This window comes from Marmota marmota, unplaced genomic scaffold, assembly GCF_001458135.2.
Source record: "Marmota marmota marmota unplaced genomic scaffold, marMar, whole genome shotgun sequence".
NCBI lineage: Eukaryota > Metazoa > Chordata > Mammalia > Rodentia > Sciuridae > Marmota > Marmota marmota.
Window position 1 is genome coordinate 19,208,970 of NW_025999949.1, and position 22,823 is coordinate 19,231,792.

The 22,823-nt window shown below is 33.9% G+C and overlaps 1 protein-coding gene across 1 annotated transcript in view; it reads left to right on the forward strand.

Moving 5' to 3' along the window:
* Nucleotides 1-22,823, forward strand: part of LOC107142890 (MDM2 binding protein) — a 75,432-nt gene that overhangs the window by 38,224 nt on the left and 14,385 nt on the right. Inside the window, 5 exon segments of the mRNA XM_015486424.2 lie at nucleotides 1,250-1,357; nucleotides 8,942-9,103; nucleotides 13,518-13,635; nucleotides 19,000-19,155; nucleotides 19,483-19,578. Of these exon segments, the coding sequence (XP_015341910.1) occupies nucleotides 1,250-1,357; nucleotides 8,942-9,103; nucleotides 13,518-13,635; nucleotides 19,000-19,155; nucleotides 19,483-19,578 (640 nt within the window).

Consider the following 22,823-nt stretch of genomic DNA (forward strand, 5'->3'; position numbering starts at 1 on the left):
GGCTTCAGTCATTTGAGGATCCCACAGGAATTGCTGTCTAGGATAGCTTCTTTATCCCCATGTTTGGTACTTGGACTAGGATGGATGGTTTTCTCTCCATGTTCCCTTCTCCACAGGCTGCCTGGGCTTCCTTATAGCATCAGGTTCTCAGAATAGTCTGACTTCTCATATGGTTGCTGACTTGTCTTAGAGAAATTGTTCTAAGAAACTGCCAGGTCTTCTGTGACCTAGCATAGAAGACATTCAGTGACACTTTTACCATTGGATTTGTGGTTATGTAGCAATTTTGGTAATTACCAACCATAAGGAAAGAAAAGACTTCCGTGGCATGGAGAATAACAAAGATTATCAGTGTGCCAACCACCAGAAATAGGAATAAGGAATGTAAATGCTTCTGCCCACTTTATCCTGAGCTACTGTTTAGGTCCTCCATGCTCTGTTAATCAGTTTGTCTTAGTCTGTGAGACAGAACATGCTTATATAAGTTATGTGAAGTGGGTATATTATTTACCAGTAGGCAGTACAGGATAGAAGAAGCCTAGTATCTACTGTGAGGTGGTCCCTCAAGGCTTAAGAAAGCTGCCTGGGGTAGTTGGAGTCTTGACTCCATGTGTCCTTTTACCACAGCTGAGGGACCCTGAAAGGCAACAGACCCTGGGGTATGTACTTCAAGGCCCATATGACTCACTGGGCTAAACACTGAAGGGCATCTCCTTGTAGGAAGGAGGGGAACAAAGCCTGAGCTGTCTTGAACACTAACTTCCTCCCTATCTCAAGATAGTACATTCCCAGCATGTTCCACAGTTTTTTTGAGGACTATTAGCAGGAAGATAAGGGGAAGAGACTGGGTCAGCCCAGACTACCCTGGGACCATCACGCATAGGTGGAGCCCAGATTCATTGTGGAAGGGACTGCACAAGGAGGAATAACAGGGTGTGGTTTGTTTTAGGAAGGACTGGACATGCTATCTTCAGAGACTAGGGACCATCCATATTTCATCTATTTTATGAGTAGGCAGAAGAAAATAATGATGTAGGAATTCTCTGGTTCCTAAAGTCTCCCAAAGAATTAAGAATCGGGTCAAAGTTTAAAATGCAAAACTATCTAGTATACTTGTTTTCTCCTGCTTAATTGTTACTTTGAAATATGTAAGATCAAGAGAGTGATTAGCTTTTTTAAAAAATCATTTTTAGGAACTGGATATTAACTAATAGAATATCTTCAGTGTTGATTCTTTTCTATTTCCCAGGCTTCCCTTTTGACTTATTATCACTTCCATGTTTTTCTGAGGAACAAGTTGTACAGAGAGAGAAACAGTTAGCTAATGTGCAAGTTTGGGCTTTGAAAGAATGCCTGAGTAAGTATCAAATTTTACTTTTTTATTCTACTGTAAGAATGTTGATTTGTTTAGACATAAGCTTTCTATATTTGCACACTTGTTTTATATACTTTGTCTTTTAGGTATGACACACATTTATAAAACTATTCTTTATGTAGACGATGTAGAATAGAAGAGGTATGCAACTTTAATTTTAATCAGATTCAGAAAGTTCCTACTATTTGTACATAACTATTAATAGTTTAAAAATATTTTGCTGAATAAATTTTGTATTTTAAATTTGGTTTTAACTATATATTAGAAAAGATACCGAAGTTTATTATCCTAGTTAATATATATATATAATAACTTTTATATATTTTTGAAACAGAATAGAGACTACAAGTAGAAGAAAATGTAATTCCAGAGAAATTAAAAAGTTAACCTGAGGATGGATTCTGACTTTAATCATGACTCTCAAAAATAACTAAGCAAATTTCACACACTGAATGAAGTTGGTGTTACAGATTTTCCTTAATCAGGAAATTAACATTTTTTCATGAATCTTAATTTAAGAGTTTTATTCTATTATTGTTAACTTGGTTATCAGTATTTTTTATAAATACTAAGCATGCATTTTTGCCTAAATGAACTTATTTTAAGAAAATCATTGATATATAATTTCTAAGAAATTCATTAAAATCATAAGACTGCCTTAATTACACATAGAACAATATTAGAATTATGTATTTTATGAAATCAAATTATCATTATTTTATTTAAAACATCTTATATTCAGTAGCCTGTTTGTTCAATAGAAGAAAATTTTAAAATATTTAGTTTCAGTTATTTATGTAAGGATTTCAAACCTTTTCAGTTGTATAAAGCCAGGGTAATTGTAAATTGATTATTTTTTTAACCAAGAAAATGATGTTTGTTCAAGGAAAACATAATTAGAAAGGCAAATAAGTTTCCATAAAAGGTAGTAGGTGCTGAAATCTAGAAAAAAATATATATTGAAATAACAGTTTGTGATGGTAAAATGTGTATTTCAGACATCAGCTGGCAGTGTTGTTTACTTCTTGACTTTGTTCTGTTGCTGCCAGGCCCTCTTCAGGTGCTGATTTTCTTGCCATAACCCTCCTGCAGCTTTTTATACTCAGCTTTTTCAGCATCTCTGCTCTTATATCTTCATCTCTCTTCCTCAACTCTCCCAACTGGGAACTCTTAAGAGTGACCACCTCTGCTTTGAAGATGGAGAAGAGCAAATACAGGAGGGCCAGCCCTCCTGGATGGGGAAGGGAAATACCAACTTCTAGAGCTGGGTTGTTGCCTAGGGGTGTGAGTGAAAGCTCCCAGATGGGAGAGCAGTTGGGGAGGGGACCGGGGTATGGAAGTGCTAAACAAATGTGCAGCTATAAGGGTGTCACAGCACTGGGCAGAGGACAGGTGCAGGACCTACAATTGAAGAAAGCCTTAGAGCTAGTAGCTGCTGGAGAAGCCAACTCTGGAAGTATCTATGAAATGGCCAGTTTGCAATCTGAAGCATTAAATCTTGGTTCAGATTAATGATCCACTTAATCCATATAAGATGAAAATACTGAATAAATCCCTTCAATACCCAGAAAGTTAATATTGCATTAAAACGTTGGTAACAAAAGTAACAAAGATGCATCTGTATAGAATTCCTGTATTTTAAAATAAGGCAGAGAAAAATGACAGCAAAACAATTTCTAGTGTAAGCATGACATGTCTGATTATCAACTTCAGTGATTTTCAAATATGTGAAATGTGAACAGAAAAGTGTTTAAACTGATATAGTTAATTCACTTATACTTATGAAATCTAAAGAATGTAATGGAAACAGCTTTCTTTGAAAAAATCTAGGGTTTAATATTAATTCAGAAATTGTAGACTTTGCAGAAAAACAAAACTTGTTCAGAAAGATTTCTTCATATTAAACAAACAGAAATAAACATTACTGTTTTTTCAATATTTTTCAGACTAGTATTAATAAAAAAATAAAAAACTAAACAAAAACAGCTGGAAAAGTTTCCACAAAGGTGCATTCAGCAATGATACTACTAAAGCACATTTTTTAATAGTACAAAACTCAAATAAAATTCTGTTAGAGCTTAATTTTTAAAAAATAAATTCTAATTTATTTTACTTGTGAATTATGTCTAATGCTATGTTATGAGAAATTGTGATATAAAACATAATTTTAGCCAGTCACAGCCTTGTACACCTATAGTCCCAGCCACTTGGAAGGCTGAGGCAGGAGGATCACGAGTTCAAAGAAATCCTCAGCAAAAGCAAATCAGTGAGAACCTGTCTCTAAATAAAATACAAAATAGAGCTGGGGATGTGGCTCAGTGGCCGAGTGTTTCTAAGTTCAATCCCTGGTACCCCCTCTAAGACAAAAAAACAAAAAAACTTATAATTTTATAATTTATATTTTATCTTATATTTTTATAATTTATAACTTTTTGTACATGGAAGGATATTTAATACTACCTTGTTTTAGTGATTCTTCAAGAAAAATTTAAGACTGCTTAAATAGTTTTATTAAATAAGAAACTATTCAGTATGATGCAAAATAAATATAAAAACAATATTATAATTTTGCTCCAATATTACAGTCATAACTCTGAGCTTCTCACATCTTTTTAAAATTTACAGAACCCATTATAAACCTGATTTGTGCTCATTCTGCTGATACTTGTAGATATTCTACATTTCACTTTAATAATTACTATGTTTTTAGGAATAAGGCATTCTTTGATCACTCATTCAGATTTTATTAGTTTTCTCCCAAGATATTTCCTTTTCAATTATATATAGACTCATTTATGTAGAGATTATTTTTGTCTATGTAAATTATCCACTCTGTTAAACTTCATGTATTTTCCCTGTTTCTCAGTCATTATGGTCAATATGAATTCTTACCATGATCTCCAAATTGTAATATTATTAATAGTTTTAATAAGTAGAGGTGAGCCTTGTACTTTGAGTAATTTTTTTGTTGTTGTTTTCGAATGACTTTCAGCAGATTGTGCAGAAAGTAAAAAACAAGGTTTTTTATTTCTCACTTAGAAGATGTAATAGAAACAATATATTATAACTCTTTACCAAACTAATATTCTTGACTATAGAAACCCGTGTTAATTTTCAAATCTGGAAGGACCTGCCAATATCCATGTTGGTGAAGTAGGTTTTTATGGAGGTGTATATCATAAAGCTGAGGCTCTAAAGTGGAGCCTTGAGACTGGTTGCTTCTTTCCCTGGACTGCCTTGCCTTGTTAACATTCTTACTTTGCTTACTGTGTGTAGTGTGCTTTAACAGCCCTCTGTGTCTAAGGGCACAGCATTGTATTTTATAGGCAGTAGGTTCTTGATGTTTGTTGAATTGAATTCTCTGTGGATTTGTAGGTTACCATTTTATTATGGAAGAAAATTTTATTAGTTTGGAAGTGTTTAAAGGTGAAATATTTTTTTAATCAAAGTAATACATAAGTACAATTAGAAAAATTCAGATGATACTGAAAATTTTTAAATGGAAAATGGCAGTTCCTTCCCTATCCCTCCTTATCTTTCAACCTCTGTATCCATATGTATTTATCCTGTGTCCTTCCATCTGGTTCTCCCGACATTTTTTTTCTGTTTTCTGAACAGTGGATGTATGCTTCTGTTTCTTGATTTCAGGCATTCTTCACTGAAAGGCAACACTTAACTATGGTTGATAAAGATTTAGTGTTTCCATATTACTTTCACTTCTTCTTACAGTGACCCTTTCAGTGAAGTCCTAAATTTTTTCCAAATCAGTGGTTAGTTTAACATTAGTATAACTATATAAATAAGTTTACTGCTGAGCCATGTAATTCATGATGATGATCAAATCACCTGTGTTAGTCAGCTTTGCATTGCTGTGACCAATAAACCTGACAGGAACAACTCAGAGGAGGAAAAATTTACTTTGGCTCATGGTTTTAGAGATTGAGTTTATGGTTGGCTCACTCTGTTGCTCTGGGCCCATGGTGAGGCAGCTCACCATAGCAGAAGGTCATAGCAGAAGAAAGTTGCTCAGCTCAAGGCATCCAGAAACCAGAGAAACCTTGAGTACTAGGAGTCAGAGATAATATAATCTCCAAGGACATGCCCCCAGTGACCTGTTTCCTCTAGCCACACCCTTCCTGCTCAAGTCACCACCCATTAATCCATTCAAATAACCAAACCATCCAAGTGGATTAATCTACTCATCATGTTATAGCTCTCATAATCTAATAATTTCACCACTGAACATTCTTGCATTGTCTCATATGAGCTTTTGGGGGACACCTCATATCTAAACCATAGCATCACCTTATTTTTAATTTGATTACTCTTGTGTACAGACAAAATATTATGTTTTTCTATAGGTTCCAACATTTCTGACACACTTTTAACATTAGCTTTCATTGTTGATCAAACACACCAGTTCTTTTTTATTTTTGTATGTTTTTGGGGACCGTTTCATATTTTCCTAAACTCTGGACTGCTTACTTAAATCTTTTGACAGCTTGGAGATTTCTTTCTTTTTTGGATTTTTTTTCAACCACTTTTTTTCTCCCTTAGATTATTTTCTTGTTTTGTAGAGGCATGTCTTCTAGGAACTTCCTGAGTAAAAGTTCATGATGTGTAAAAATTTAAATTCTTGCATTTCTGAAAGTATCTTGGCTTGATTGATAATTCATTTAGAATTTGAGGTTGAAAATAATTTACCCTAATTTTGAAGACATTGCTTCATTACAAACTGCTTTCCTGTGTTCTTGTTGAAAAATCAAATACCATTCTGACACTTTGCAGTCTTCTTTAGATCTCCCCAACCCACCTCCATCAACACCCATTCCTGAAAACTTTGTGTGGAAGCTTTATTTTGAATCATGGTTTATCTCCCACCATCCACCCCTCTCCCATTTATTTTATTTTTTAAAAATTTTTTAAATAATTATTTTTTAGTTTTAGGTGGACACCGTATCTTTATTTTATTTCTATGTTGTGCTGAGGATTGAACCCAGTGCCTCTTTGTGCTAGACAATCACAATACCACTGAGCCACAACCCATCCCCAGCCCCTCTCCCATTTATTGAGCTGTGTGCTTGATGGGTCCATTTCAACAGAAGATTTACATCCTTCAGTCTGATAATTTTTATTAATTTATCTCTTTAAAAATTTTCTTTCAGTTTCTTTTTTTTTTCTCTCTAGAACTCTTATTAATTATATACCAACTTATCTGAACTTAATTTTTATTACTGTTTCTGTATCATCTTTTAATTCTGGTTTCTGAGGGACGTCTTCTGTTTCATTTTACAGCTCTTTTATGGAGGTTAAATTTTTTTATCTCTCATTTGCTTAATTGTAGAAGTCCTTTCTTATTCATTCATTGTTCTTTTATCAAAGCAAGTACTTGTTCCAGTATCTGATCTATGAGAATATTAATTAGCATGACCTTTCTTTTGTTCTCTGCAACATTTTTTTTTCCCCTGTAGAGATCCTTTTTTTCTGTTTGCTTTAAATCTCTCTTTCATATTGGGTTTCCGTGTTTAGTTTGAGGGATCCCAATAATATTTTCATCCTCTCTCAAAGTTAGAGCCAATATAGAAAAAAATGAAACATACAGATGTAGATAACTTGTAGGTGAAAATGATATGGTAATTTGGAGTCATGGCCAGGAAACCTTTCTTATATATACATCCAAACTCAAACTTGAATAGCTCTCGGCTAGGCAACTACAGACCAGATCTGCAAGGGAAGTGTTTTAGTCAGCTTTTGAGTCATTGTGATGCAATATATCTAACCATGAACAAGAAGAGGAGGAAAAGTTTATTTTGTCTCACGGTTTCAGAGGTTTAGTCCACAGCCAACTTCATATCTCTGGGCCAGAGTTAAGATAGAACATCATGGCAGAAGGGCATGGCAGAGGAAAACAGTTCAGGACATGGCAGTAAGGAAACAGAGACAAAATATAAACCAGGGACAAAATATAAGTCTCAAAGTCAAGCTGCCTCCTTCCTGGCCTACCTCCTGCAGCCACACCCTACCTGTTACTACCTAGTTAATCCGAATCAGTGGACTGACTGATCTACTGATTAGGTTTCAACTTTCATAATCATTTTACCTGAATATTCTTATGTTGTCTCACATATGAGCTTCTGGGGGGGGACACCTCATATCCAAACCATAATAGGAAAGTACTTTGCCATACTATAGAGAATATGAATCCTAAAAACCAGTGAGCAGAAAAGAAAAGGAAAGAAGGGTTTATTAAAACATGCCTGGTTCATGATTTACTCATTGAATGATGGAAGCAGAAGGGAGCTGAAAGTTTTATTTAGTTCTTACATGTATAAACATGGGGCCTGGGAAACTGAGAGCCCCTCTCCCCTCAACACTTTTCCTTAGATGTCTGGTGATTCTTTTCCATCATGCTGTCTTAAATTTCACTTTATTGGCCTATGTCTAATGTAGTCTCCGGCAAACTTCACTGGAGAGTGAAAATTGACCAATCTGTCCCTACAACAATATTAGTATCTGGACCTTTTTTCTCTGAGAGTGTTGAGTTTTTCAAAGGTGATCCTTTAACTTTCTAGTAGGGTAGTAGAGCTACTAGCATCAGGGCTCAGAGTCTAACCTTTCAGTGCTATATAGACTTTCATTATGCCTAATATTCTATAGTCTGGGACAAAAAAAAAAGAAAAAAGGAAAGCAGCCAGATGCACTGGTGCAAGCCTGTAATCCCAGAGACTCAGCAGGCTGAGGCAAAGCATTTCAAGTTCAAAGCTAGTCTCAGCAACTTAGCAAAGCCTTAAGCAACTTAGTGAGACCTTGTTCTAAAATTTTTTAAAAAGAGGGGACCGGAGAGGTCGCTAAGTGGTTAAGCACCATTGGGTTCAGTCCCTAGGGGAACCCAAGGATGCTTACCTTACCAAAAATGAAAGCAGAGTTGCCTGGCTCTGAGTGCTGGAGGATCAACTTGGGGAGCTGTCTGACTACTCCCTATATACCCAGTCCTGCTGCAGGCACACCTCACCACCATCTGCCTCATACTCCTTGGTGCTGCCTCTTTGCAGAAACCCAAGGTCATACCTCCTCTGCTGTGCTGACTCAGTTACCATTCCACTGTCATTTCTGTCTTCCAAATTTGTGGAGAAATATCATTTTTTAATCATTTTTTCTTTTATCTTCCCATTATATTCCTTTGTTTTATGTTTTTAGGTTTGGAAAGGTCAAGAAATAGAAGGGCCAAGCTCCCATATTTAACTGAAGGTCAACACGTTTTATTTTCACACAAATACCAACATAAGGCCATTTTTAATGCTTTGCAATATTTCTAAAACTTTTGTAAACTTGCCTTTACTGTTTATCAATTTTTGATGTTAACAAATTATGCTAGTTCTCCTTATCTCACAGAACTAGGAATTCTACCACTGTCTGCAAATAAGATTAAGATGAAAGGGTGGTTTATTGGAGAAATTCACTTGTTTGAGTTTTGAAGATGTTATTCATAAAGGACTTGTATGTATATGGGCACCAGAGAGACTTGAAAAAAAGTCATATGGTTAATTATATTGATTTGTCTTGCAGAAAGGAGAAAGTTGGCAAAGCAGCCTGAAGCAATTTCTGCTGATGAACTTAAAAGTCTGTTAGTACTCACAAGGGAACGCTTTTTACATCATTTTGATGCTCTTATTCCTAAAACAGTTGTAAGACCAACTGACAAAATTAAAACCTCCAATATGTTAAATGGTAAGTTCTTTGTTATACTTTATTCTTTCTCTGCGTGTGTGGTGTCTGCAGTAGCTATTATTATTATAACTTAAAAGATGTATTGGTCAAGTCAAAATGTATTTTATAAATTTAAATAATGATATATATTTATACATTTATTTACAAATGACTTAACTATACTAAACCTTTTGGTAACATCTTTTATTGAGCACAGGGAGAAGCATTATTAGATGATCCTTGTTAGTTTTACTGAACTGCTAAAATTCTGTAATAGGATTTCTGTTAAGCTATATTTTCAGAAAGTGAAGAAAGTAAAATCTACACATTAAATTTAACAGAGGTAAAACTTAACATGTTATAATACTTCATGTTTTCCATTCATTAGGGCTGGAATAGTCACCAAACTTCACTGAAGGAGCACCAACCTCCTTCTATGTTTAACTGGATTTCTGTCTGTTTTCCCGGATTCTGTTGTGATGAATTTGAATACAGTGAAACTTTTCAGTATCTAGAAAGAAAGCATTTGAAGATATCTTGACAGAATGTTAAATATAGAAGATATTTTTGTTTGTATTCTGAGAAAATCATTTTGATTACTTTGGTTATTGAGAAAATGATCACAGAATCAAGTTAGCAATAATGTTTGTTGAGTGCCTTATCTGTTTAATACCGTGAAGGTGCACAAAGAAGTGAAAATGTAGAAAAACAGGATTGCAATTGAATTGGAAAGCTAGATATAGAAACAGCATATAGTACCATGTTGAAAAGCAGATTCTGTCAGGGTTCAAATATCAGATTTGTCACTTGTTTGCTGAATGTCTTTGGATAAATTATTTTACCTCTATACCTTTGTTTCCTCATGATTAAAATGGGAATAATAATATAGCCCACTCTCTAGGGTTCTTATGGGGATTAAATGACTTGATTCCTATAAAACACTTAGAACACAGTAGGTGCCAAAAAAGTGTTAGTGTCATTTGTATTGTCATTGTTCCATATCAGTACCAAACTTAAACATTGGTGCAAAGTAATCAGAAAGGTGCTGGAGACATTATTAATGGAGGATGTGTTGAATAAATAAGAGCATGGCTTCACGGCTGCGAAGTGGGCTTTGGAGCAAGCTGAATGGTTGAGTGAGCTTGGCACTGGCCCTGCTGTGTGACTGCGGGCATGTTTCCTGACCTCTTTGAGCTTCGTTTTCTTTGTCTTTAAATTAGAAAATTAAATTAATTATTTGTGAGTTGCTTAGGAAGATACCTAGTGTGAACTAGTGCTATATATGTGTTGGTTGAGTGAGTCAGTGTGACTGACTGTAATCATGCAAGGTTTGTTAGGAGTTCAAGGACTCAATGGAGAATTATATGTACACAGAGAAGAGAAAATAGGATTTTCTAAGGAGAAGCAGCAGCAGTAATGTACCTAAGAAAAGGGAAACTGAGAGAAGTTGACTAACCAGAGTATTTACAAAGGAGCTAGGTAGGGTTGAAAGTTAGGAGATGTGAGAAGTAATTGCTAGGGCTTTTAAAATAAGTTTAGGGCAATGTATCTTAAAGTTACCTGTACAGAATCAAGTGCTAGGACATTCTTAATACTGAGCTACAGGAGTGCCCGTCCTTAATAGGAGTCAGATTATATCATTCCTTTGCTCAGACCTTTCTGATGGCTTCCAGTTGCTGGGAATGTCTTGCCCTTAATATGGCCCATAAAATCCTGAAGTCATATCTGGCGTCACGCTCATTCTAGCCTTCCAGTGTCCCATCCGTTTCCTGCCTACCACAGGCTTCTTCTACTCCTTAGACACGTTACATTATTGCTTTCCACCTACACAGTGTCCTGTGCTGCAGCCTTTTCCCCCAGCTTTTCCCTGATTAACTGATAGTCATTCTTTAGATGTCTACTTAAATGTAATTTTCTCATAGAGATTTTTCTGGACCTTGTTAATTTGTTTCGTGATATATTCACTCCCTATATTTTTCCTTCAAACTGTTTATCATATTTTAACATTGTCTCATTTATGGGTTACTATTAATATTTATCTTCTCTCTGAACTGTTTTCTGAGGATAAAGAATGTGCCTATTATGTTCTCTCTAGTATCCCCTGAGCCTGACAGAGAGCTGGCCCACAGGAGTAGGAGCTCCCACAAATACTTGAACAAATGCAAGAAACACTAAAGGTGTTTCAGAACCTCAACTGAAATTTGACAGACTATTCATTTGAACATGACTTGTAATGTTCTTGTAGCTTTGATTTGAATGATTCCACATGTAAACTACATTACATGTAGAAACAGTAAGGCCAATAATCATGTTTCATATTCTGACCCATTATTGCAATCATGCACATTAGAAGTTATTTGCAGTTGCTAGGGTTACTTAATCTGCTCATTGTTTTAAAAGACTCTAGCATGTGTAACAAGTGACAAGTCATTAAGTTAAAAATACCTTATTCTAACCATCTTGTTTACTGTTTTCATGAAGTTGCTAAAGACTTTCACAGAGCCAAATGTGATGCCTCAACTCATAATATAATGACTCTGTCCTTTACCTGGGACCACTGGGGCATGTGAAAGCACTACATAAAAGAATTCACTAGGTAATTATGTGAGATAATACATTTATTGTTTCAAACAGTCTATATAATTCTGGCTTTATCAAACAGATTATATCAATTATACTATAACCTTTCTCTGTGATTCATTCATATTTGGGCATAAAAATTACCATGGTTTGTATTCATTAACTGCATATTGTTATCAGTGGCATTACTTTGTGTTCACTGTGATTTTTTTATTTTGTAGGGCAGTTTCCCATATTTCCATTTTGTATTGATTATATTTCTTTGTTTCTCCTGTAAAATAAAATATTTTTTTTAAAAAAAAAAGTCTTATTGATTTCTCAGAGATCTTTTTGGTACTCTTTGGTTGTTGGTGTGGCATGTGATAGCCCTATCACATAAATAAAACACTGTATTTTATTTTACTGTAAGAATTATATTAAGTCATTCCTCAAAAGACATGATGTTTATGAATGTTTGTCCACCCATTCTTTAATATTTAGCCTATGTCATTTATATTTATTAGATTGTATTTTCCAAGTTAATAATTAATTGTATTGTAATATTTAGGGACAATTTAATGACTATTTTTTAAAGATGGCTTGCATTATTTTATGAACTCAGCATGCAACTGTGCAGAACTGCTATTGATTTTCATTCTTTATACTTTCAGTGGATAGCCATGTCTCCATTAAGAAGTATGTTATTTCATTATTGTGCTCCTTGCTCTATAAAATAGTATTTTACCTTTTATTTATAAATGGAAAATGGTGTATTTATATGGTGTTTGTGAGTGCATTACAATATAGATGTTGAAAATGTTTTAAACATTCAAGCTTAAATAGTTTTATAAGTAAAACGAAAAGTATTCAGTTGGTTTCCATTTTCATTTCTTAAAATTTCCTATACTGAATCATCATTTTATGACTTCTCCCAAATATAAAATGAATATATCTGTTATCATTGATGGTTAAACACCTAATGTCCAATGCATTCCATTCCATTTATTAGAATAATGTATAATATTTAAAAATATAAGCAGATAGTTTAAAATCCCCCCCAAAAAAAATAGTAAGTAATTTTGCCAGTGTTAAAGTAGTTTGGATGCACTTATAATTTCTGATGAGAACAGAAGCTGAACCTCTAGGTTTTCTTAAAGTCTTGATGCCGTTCAGTGCAGCAAATTAGCTAGAAAGACAAATACACTTTTTACCTATATTTTATAAGTAGGAAAATAGCATTCAATGTTAGCAATTTGAGGATGCATATGTTAAGATATCTTATATTAACAGATAAACAAGAATTATTTCTGAGTAACCTTTACCTGAGAATATCATAAATTATTTGTTATTTTATTATTGTGCTTTTGAGAATAAGATAATCTCTTTTTAAAGATAAGGAATTTTTTAGTTTATTTGTACTAAACCTGTATTTATTATGAAAATCTTGTAGTATATCTAATGTGTTCTTTACAGAGCTGCCTGTGAAGTTTCATTGAGAACTAATTTCACTAAAAATAGCAAAATTGTGTCTTTGTTCCATAAGCTAAAAGTTCTAATTCAGTTTTATGAAATCCTAGCTCATAACTTTTGTTTTAAAGAGACATGTATTTTCATCTCTGGCAAACTTCAACAAACTTCTCATGGCATTTTCTACAGTTCAGGCCATCAGAGAGGTCTTTGATGAATGCCTAATGTAAGTACTCCAAAACTAATCCAGTCTGGCTTTATACATACACAGATTTATGTTTGCATTCGTACATACATATGCATAAAAGTGTGTGTATAGCAAAATTTATCCATGTATACATATGTGCATGTGTACAAATTTCAATATGGTGATACTTTTTGGTATTTATGTGTACTTCTGTCTCTTTAGCTGCCTGTCCAGTAAAATCTGATTCTTCAAATCTAATGGAAGCCAGTTCTCTGGAATGGCCAGAAAGATATGTTCTTCACAACTTAGAAACTTTTGAAAAAGCTAAGCAAAAAATGAGGTAATATTTGAGTTCATAGTAAAGCATGTCTAGCTTATTATTTTTAAATGGACTTTTTCTTTTTTTTAGTTATAGATGGAAACAATACCTTTATTTAATTTATTTGTGTTGTACTTAGGATTGAACCCAGTGCCTCACCCCAGCCTCAACTTTTTCTTAATCCTTTAATATTTTTATGACATATAAATACTTTATAGTTTCATTATAAAAGAATACATGTGCTGGGCTCAGTGGCACATACTTATAATCCCAGTGGCTCCAGAGACTGAGGCAGGAGGATACATGAGTTTAAAGCCAGCCTCAGCAACTTATTGAGACCCTAAACAACTCTATGAGACCCTGTCTCTAAATAAAATACAAAAAGGGCTGGGGTCATGGCTTGGTGATTAAGGGACCCTGAAGTTTATTCCCTGGTACCAAAAAAAAATTAGAAATAATCAAATAAAAATAAAAGAATGCATGCTTTCCATAAATAGATAGATAATCAACAGAGTAATAAATCAATTCAAAGGGAAATGTTGTTCTTCCTCTGTCTTTTAGTTGTACTTTGCAGGATTATATAACCACAGTGAGCATTTTGATATGTAGCTTTCCAGACCATCTTCTGTAAACACTTAAATATGAATGTAAAAGAAAAAATTAACACAGGAACATTGAAACAGAAGTAAAATGAAGGGAAAATGAAGTAGAAGTACTCTCCTCATTTGAGCCACTCTTTCAGCTGTTCCATTTATGTTCACATAGTACTACTGACTCCTGGAGGCAGGGAGAGCTCTCACTTAAAGTGCACCCTGGTGGATAAATGGGTGAAGCACATTTGCTTGTAGAGGACCAAATAGGTTATCATACTTCATTATAAATACATTGGTTAGCTTTTGGAAGATTTTATACCAAAAACTGGTGGGATTTGATTTTGTAAAAAATTGGCTCTTTTGTGGCAAGCTGATTTCAGGAGGGAAAGAGTAGGGGCAGAAAGATCTATAAGATGCCTCTTTTATTTGCAGGTTGAGAAATAACTGATCTCAAACTAGGGTGGTGATGAACAAATTTGTGATATATTTTGATGGTAAGCTAGAAAATAAAAACTTCTATGATGGATTGGTTGTAGAGAGGAAAAGAGAAGCATTCATGATAATTTAGTTTTCTAGCTTTAACAGTACAGGGTAGTGTTCTTATATATAAGGTGGGAAAGACGGATGGGGAGTTAGGGTACGGACAGATTTGGGGAGAAAAAAATCAGTGCTTTTGGGATGCTAAATTTGGTCTATGAATTATCCAAATGGAAATGTCAGGTGGGCTGGGGATGTGGCTCAAGCGGTAGTGCGCTCGCCTGGAAATGTCAGGTGGACTGGAAGAGGGATTTGAACTCAGTTTGAAGTTATCATTAAACTCAGGGTCACTACAATACATGACAGTAGATGAGGTCACTTGGTGAGACCATGAGTAAAAAAGAGATAGGGCCTAAGACCATTCCCTGAGGATCTCTGGTGTTTACAGTTTAGGGAAAAGATGACTGAGAAAGAAGAGTGAGAAAAGAACAGATTATTCAATTTCTTGCCCACCAATTTTAGATGATATCTTTTCATTTCTCACAAAGATAAAGTTAAAGTACCAATTTTTTTCCCTTTTTATCCTTCTTGTTTATTTGTAGTAGATAATTCTTCTCTTTTTAAAAAATATTTATTTTTTAGTTGGTGCTGAGGATCGAACCCAGGGCCTCACACATGCTGGGTGAGTGCTCTACCAATGAGCCACAACTCCAGCCCTAATTCTTCTCCTCTTAAAGCGATTTTTCTTTCTCCTCTCTAACTTCCCATTCTAACCTGGCCAGACCCCTTTTATCTACACAGCTGTTATCATGGAATTTCTTTTGATCATTTTCCTAGATAAGTTTCTTATTATTTTGGATCTCATATCTTACCAGATCAGCTTTTGTTCCTTGATAGAATATTTGATTCTGTCCCTAAAACTTTTAATTTTTTTTTAATTTAGGGTTTTGAAATATGAGACCACGGTAAGGAATGTTTTGGTCTCAAGATTTGTCTTTTTTAGCTCTGAGAAGTATTCTATCATTTCTTCAGAATGTTCTTTCTTCCATTTTCTTCTTATTCTTCTTTCTGTGAAATACCTGTTTTAATTAATGTTAAATTTACTGGATTATTGTTTTAATTCGAATTTGATTTTTCTCTCGATAATCTTTTCTTGACTCGAAAGGCTGAGGCAGGAGGATCACAACTTTGAGGCCATCCTCAGCAAATTAGCTAGATGCTATCTCAAAATAAAATTAAAAAGGTCTGGGCATGTGGCTCGATGGTAAAATACTCCTGGTTTTAATCTCTAATATAAAAATAAAGAAAGTCTATCCTTTTTTTGCTGCACGTCCTCATGTATTCCTTCATCACTGCTTTCATATTTTCTGTTAAAAATTTTAATAGTCATATTTTAAATTCCTAATATTTTTTCTTGTATTTCTATCCTCTTTTTTCAGTAGCAACCTATCCTTCTTTTAATAGTATTGAGATTTGAGATGAGAGGTAAGGATATTAATTAGAATTTCCTGTATTCATTTTAACTGTTCCTTTCATGGTCTCAATTCCCTGTGGTGGTGGTTTCTTTTCTGTAGTTTTTCTCCAGTGTCTTGGTTGTCTTTCCACAGCTAAAAGCTTAGGGCTAGGTTGGTTTTTACAGATGATTGGCCTGTGCTTTTTCTCCAAATGTCTACTTCTGTCCCCAGCTGCTCTCACCTGGGTTAATATTGGATAAGGAGCTGCAAGGCTGGGCATGTGTGGTAGGATTTACTATAGGGTATACTTTAAGGTAAGAGTAGGCAAGCCACCTTGGCTTTTCACCCAGCACTAAATTGGGCTGGAGGTCTTAATTCTGAGCCATCAACACTGACCCTGGGAGAGGCACTTGGTTCTTGTATTTTTAAAGAATTTGTTTTTAGAGATAAAAAGCACAAGGGTGAGGTGTATGGCATAGGACAGTAGTACTTGCACCACTCTTCTGAGAATTTATAGTTCTTAAAATTTGTCACCTTGGTTTGTGCCCATTGTCATTCTGTGACCCCAAAGTTATTGTCTGATTGTGGCTTCCTGGGAAAGGAAGACCAAATTTACACCTTTTTTTATACGTGTCCCCCTAGTTCTTGTGGAGGTGCTTGTGTAGTGTATCCTGTTTTGAAATTCATTGAATTCTTTGGTCCACTGTTTTTACTTTCTTCCTTTTCTTAACATCCATTATGCATTTAATTTCCCGTACTTCAACATTGTGATTTCATTTTGCTTGAGTAGAGAACTTAATGTGTATGTTTAATTTCATCTTGAGCTAGAAGTAATTTTGGCGTTCAAGGTCCACCTTTCTCTTAAGCCTCCTGTAAACCCTGGAACTCTGTTATATTTCTTCTGTAAACAAGTAAGTATACTACCTTCCTACTTTGTTCGTAAAACTCCTTTTCTTATACCTTTTTGTAACTCATTCTACATTGATATATTTATCTTTTCCCCTCATTTCTCCTATCTTAAGTCAGACCTTTACAGTAAATTACATGTAGTAATTATGATTATTGGTCTAGAGATTATAGTGGACTCTTTTATTATGTCATAATGATATTTGTAAAGTAAATACTCAATAAATACTTGTGGGACTTCAAAAGATTTGGAGACACTATCACCTTGGGGCAAGTTGTGTCATATATTTTCAAAATTTGTTTTGTGTTAAAACAGATTTAACTAGACAGTATAGGATCATTAGATAGTAAATGTCCAAATTCATAATTTGGTTTTAGACCCACTCTATCACCTGTTGTGTGACTTTGTTGCCTCATCTTTAGGATGAGGATAAAAACTTCATTCTACTTGAAAGTTGTGAAAATTTAATGAGAGAATATATGGGGGAAAATAACTATAAATTTGAAAACACTGAACAGAATAAGGTATTGTCAACATTGTTATTTATTTATTTTTTAGCCTAAGACATCTCAGTAATACAATTCAAAGCTTCTAATTGCTTTGATATGCTTGTGTGTTGTGTTCTGTATAAAAGCAAATTATGCATTTTCCCATTGCATCTAGCCTGTAATATTAGAGTGATATTCATTAAGAAAACTTTGTAAGTCACTGTTAGTAGCTACGTAGAAGTTCAATTAAACTCATAATGCAATTCCTGCCCTTCTGAAGTATGACGTTCAGAGAAAATATTTGAGTGTTTTTCTGTTCGACTTTTTTAAGATTTATACTTTCAATTTTAAAGTACAGAGAATGGAATAGAATGGAAGGGGCATTGTCAGTATGTGAGTAATCTTTAATGTATAGAAATGTAAGTCTAAAACCATAATGTCATTATTTTAATCATGTAATTATCAGAAAAATGCTTAATGTGAGTAATAGGGAATAAATTAATATGAAGTTGGTAAATTAATTTTCTAAAAAAGTAATGAAAGACTTTATGCTATGGTGACAGAGCTGTGGTAGCCAGTGATTCAGTATGTGATAAAACTTTTAGCATTCTCTGAAACGGAAGTATTTTTCTCTTTCCATTTTTTGTAATTTTCTATGAACTTTTATTGGTTTATGTTTTGATAGAGTAGAAGTAGTACTTAATTTGGAGTCAGTCTAGTCCTGTCATTTTAAATAGCTGTATTACCCTGCATCTGTAATATAACCTATTGTGTGTTAGAATCTTTAGCTGAAAAATAGGAATAATGATTTTTTAGGCTTGATTTTCACTTTATAAAGGACTTATTTTTTAGGTGTTACTTCATTTTAAAGTAAGATCTATTCCATCTTTTTCAAGGGAATTTGGTATTGTATGTAAAGCGGTTTGAAAAGTATAAAGTCCTGCACATATTTCAGGTGTAATAATGATTCAGTGTATATTCATAATGTCATAATCCTGGCTAGAGGAGACCTTGGAGAAAATTCCTATTACTGTCTCATTTCATGGTTGTGCTTTAAGTAATCTTTCAAGTTCATAGAAAATTGGAACATTCAATTCTTTCCTTTAGAAATTTATAATTTTATGGAGTTTCAGAATATACAGGAGTTTGGATTTAAAATTTATAGAATTGGAAACTTCACACTACTGAATAATGAATATTCAACCTTTTATAAATAACCTAATTATGTTCATTTAAATAGTGGAATTTTTGACATGGGAACTGAAATTTTCAATGTAACCTACATATTTTTAAAAAATATAGTTTAAAATGAAGTGATTTACAAATATTTTACTTTATGGTCTTCCCTAAAAGTGATTCTTTAATTTTCTTAGTGTATTTCTCTGGTTTATGCTTATATCACCTTTTCCTGACTATGGTGAATTCAAATACACCTTTAATAAATGTATGTAACATTATTTTTCCAGAACTGGTTCATTACCTCGTTCATCAGAACAGTTGCTGGGCCACAAAGAAGGTCCACGGGATTCAATCACATTATTGGATGCTAAAGAATTGCTGAAATACTTCACCTCAGATGGATTCCCAGTGGGAGATCTTCAGCCTTTACAGATTCAAAAGGGGTAAGTTATAAACTTACAGTTTCAAAAAATCATTTTTAGATACTATTGCCTTGCATTTCCTTAATTAATTAATGCCCTATGCTACTTACGTGATATTTACAAGTATACTTCCTGCATTTATCATTTAGCCTTAATCCTCCTCACCTTTTACCTTAGCCAAATGTCCTACACTTTTGTGGTATTAAATATAAAGGAAAAAGGAATAATAAAAGCAACCTCAGAGTATTCCCTATATTAATCAGTACATTCTAATTTATATGGGAAGGACAGTACATTTTCTCTGCCACTACCCTATCTTAAATACAAATGCAAACTGTTTTATTTCAGGGAAAAGAGTTTTGTTTTGACACCAGAACTTAGTCCTCGGAAACTTCAGGTCTTACCTTTTGAAAAAGCCTCAGTATGTCATTATCATGGAATTGAGTAAGTTTTTATTTACATTTTACTCTCCTACATGTTGTTAACATAGTGTCTTTTATGTGAATGTGAAGGGTGACTATAATAAAACAATATAAATTGAAACAGAGCCAAAGAAAAAAATATGTTAAAAACCTCAAAAAAAGAAAAAAAAAGTGTTGGGGGAGCTGTACATACACGAACAATTTGTCTCCTGTTGAAAAATGCTATTTGATGATTAACCAGTTTAACATCATTTAAGTATCCTCTTATTAGTTATTAAATATTTTAATCAAAAATATTTTTGTGTCTACATTATTCATGTGTATTTGCACTGGGGGTCTCATCAATGTTGCCTGGTCACTAATTATGTTGTAATTGCTTAGAAGCTATTCGTTGAAATGTGTTTCTGTTTTTAATATGTTAATTATGTTAGCTTTTTAGAATTTTAATTGACCATTTTAATGATTCCCTTGCTTGAAGTATTGGTTTGGGGGGTTATGTGCATATCTACTAGTTTCACAGGGACAGAAAATGGAAGATTTTATATTTTACCATGAATTTTCAAGATCTTGGTGATTGAAATGTTTCATAGTTTTAAAGCAAATTATTGCTTTTATGTTAATTTTCCATCAATTAAATTAGTAGAAAGCTTGCTTATTCATAGGTATTCATAGGGTTACAGATTCTAGGAAGCAGAAGTAGCAGTGTTGTACAACTACTTCTAATAAGTACTACTGTTGTAATAAGTATGAAGAACATTGTTGACATGCCAGAGAAATTGGTTTTTTGTTTTTTGTTTGTTTGTTTTGGTAACAGGATTGAACCCAGGTGTCCTTTACTACTAGCTACATCCCAAGTTCCCTTTCATTTTGAGACAGGGTCTCTGTAAGTTTCTGGAGCTAGCCTCAAACTTGCAATCTTTCTGCTCAACCTCCTGAGTCACTGGGATTACAGATGTATACCCTCAAGTTTAGCTCTGATGCTTATTTTTGAGGTGATTAAAAAATTGTTTTTAAACACCTGAAATGATGTGCTTGGTTTATGCCGTTGAAGGGACTCCCATTGCCTTTTATTAACTTGAATTAAAATACTTCAAGCAAGAGAAGTTAAGGGACTAAAATACTCTGAAGCCATTGAAAATAGGAAGGAAAATACAAATGTAGGATCACAGGAGGATCACAAGTTCAAGATCAGCCTCAGCATTTAGCAAGACCCTAAACAACTTATTGAGACCCTGTCTCAAAATAAAAAATAGAAAGGGGCAGGAGGGGTGTAGTTCAGTGATTTAGCACCACTGGGTTCAATCTCCAGTACAGAAAGAAGGGAAGGAGGGAGGAAACCACAGAAACAAGAAATGCAAATACCCAGTATACACAAAGACGTTTTTCTTCACTAATCAAAAAAAATTTAAATTGGAACAACAGTGAGAACACTTCACTCATAACATTGCCATATGTGATTTAAACATAATCCCATTATTCTGAGTGGTATTGTGGTGAAGGTGCGTGAACAACCTAGCTCAGAGGGATATAAATCACTGCAGCTTTCTGGAGGGCAGCTCATAATTTTAAAAGTCATACAAATGTTTCCAACATCTGATTGATTAATTTAGCTTACTGGAAACATTGGTGACATACACAGAGTTATTATCTAATGGTATTGTTCACAATGTTATTTAAAATGAGGAATGTTGGAAATAATATTTTTAGGGACTTGAATAAATTTTAGTACATCCATAAAATGAAATTCTTTCCATCCACTAAAATGGCTCAAATTAAAGACTGATAAATATTTGCAAGTGTGTGCAACAGAACTTTCATACATTGCTGTTGGTGTGTAAAATGATTTGTCTGCTTAGAAAGGAGGTAACAAGTCCTTATAAAACTAGCCATGCTCATATCCTATAGCCCAACAATTCCACTACAAGGTATTTTCCTAAGAGAAATGAAAGCTTGTCTCCATAAAAAGACTTGTATAAGAATGTACAGAGTAATTTTATTTATAGCTCAAAATGGGAAACGACTTAGGAGAACAGATAAATAAACTCATATATAAAATAAAACGTTACTACTCAATAGTAACAAGGAACAAAATGTTGATGCATACAACATTAAACATCTGTGTGGGGGGAAAAAAAACCCAGTTGAAATAAGAATTTGAGGACTTTGAAATGAGCAATAGGAAGTACAGCATCCAATAATGAATCATTTTTGAAAGTCTTATATGAAAAGCTAATTTGAATCTAAGTGGTTCAGATAAGGATTTTGGATTTAAAATTGTGTTTTAAATGATAGACAATTCAAAGACAACTACTCAATCACAAAAAATAAGATGCCATTGTTGCAACTTTTTATTTCTAATAGTGATGAAAGGACTCCATTAGAGGATGGTCATTCTCTCTCTAACATTAATAGGTTCCCAAATAGCTCTAAATTTTGATAAATCTTTTAGTTAAATTATTTATATTCTTAGTGATATTGTGGTGAAGGTGCGTGAATTCAAAGTTCACATTTTATTTGTACTATATTTACCTTAATCAGATTAAACTAGGAGCTTCTTTGTTCTACTACATAAAAATCTGATTAATAGGATATATTCTTTTGTTCCCTCTTTTTGATTTTCTGAAAAACAAGTTATTAAATATTATAGAAATTTTTTTTTTAATTTTTTATTGTTGGCTGTTCAAAACATTACGTAATTCTTGATATATCATATTTCACACTTTGATTCAAGTGGGTTATGAGCTCCCATTTTTACCCCAAATACAGATTGCAGAATCACATCAGTTACACATCCATTGATTTACATATTGCCATACTAGTGTCTATTGTGTTCTGCTGCCTTTCCTATCCTCTACTATCCCCCCTCCCCTTCCCTCCCCTCGCCTCTTCTCTCTCTGCCCCCTCTACTGACATGCATTTGTCCCCCTTGTATTATTTTTCCCTTTCCCCCCACTTCCTCTTGTATCTACTTTTGTATAACTCTGAGGGTCTCCTTCCATTTCCATGCAATTTCCCTTCTCTCTCCCTTTCCCTCCCATCTCTCATCCCTATTTAATGTTAATCTTCTTCTCATGCTCTTCGACCCTACTCTGTTCTTAGTTACTCTCCTTATATCAAAGAGGACATTTGGCATTTGTTTTTTAGGGATTGGCTAGCTTCACTTAGCATAATCTGCTCTAATGCCATCCATTTCCCTGTAAATTCTATGATTTTGTCATTTTTTAATGCAGAGTAATACTCCATTGTGTATAAATGCCACATTTTTTT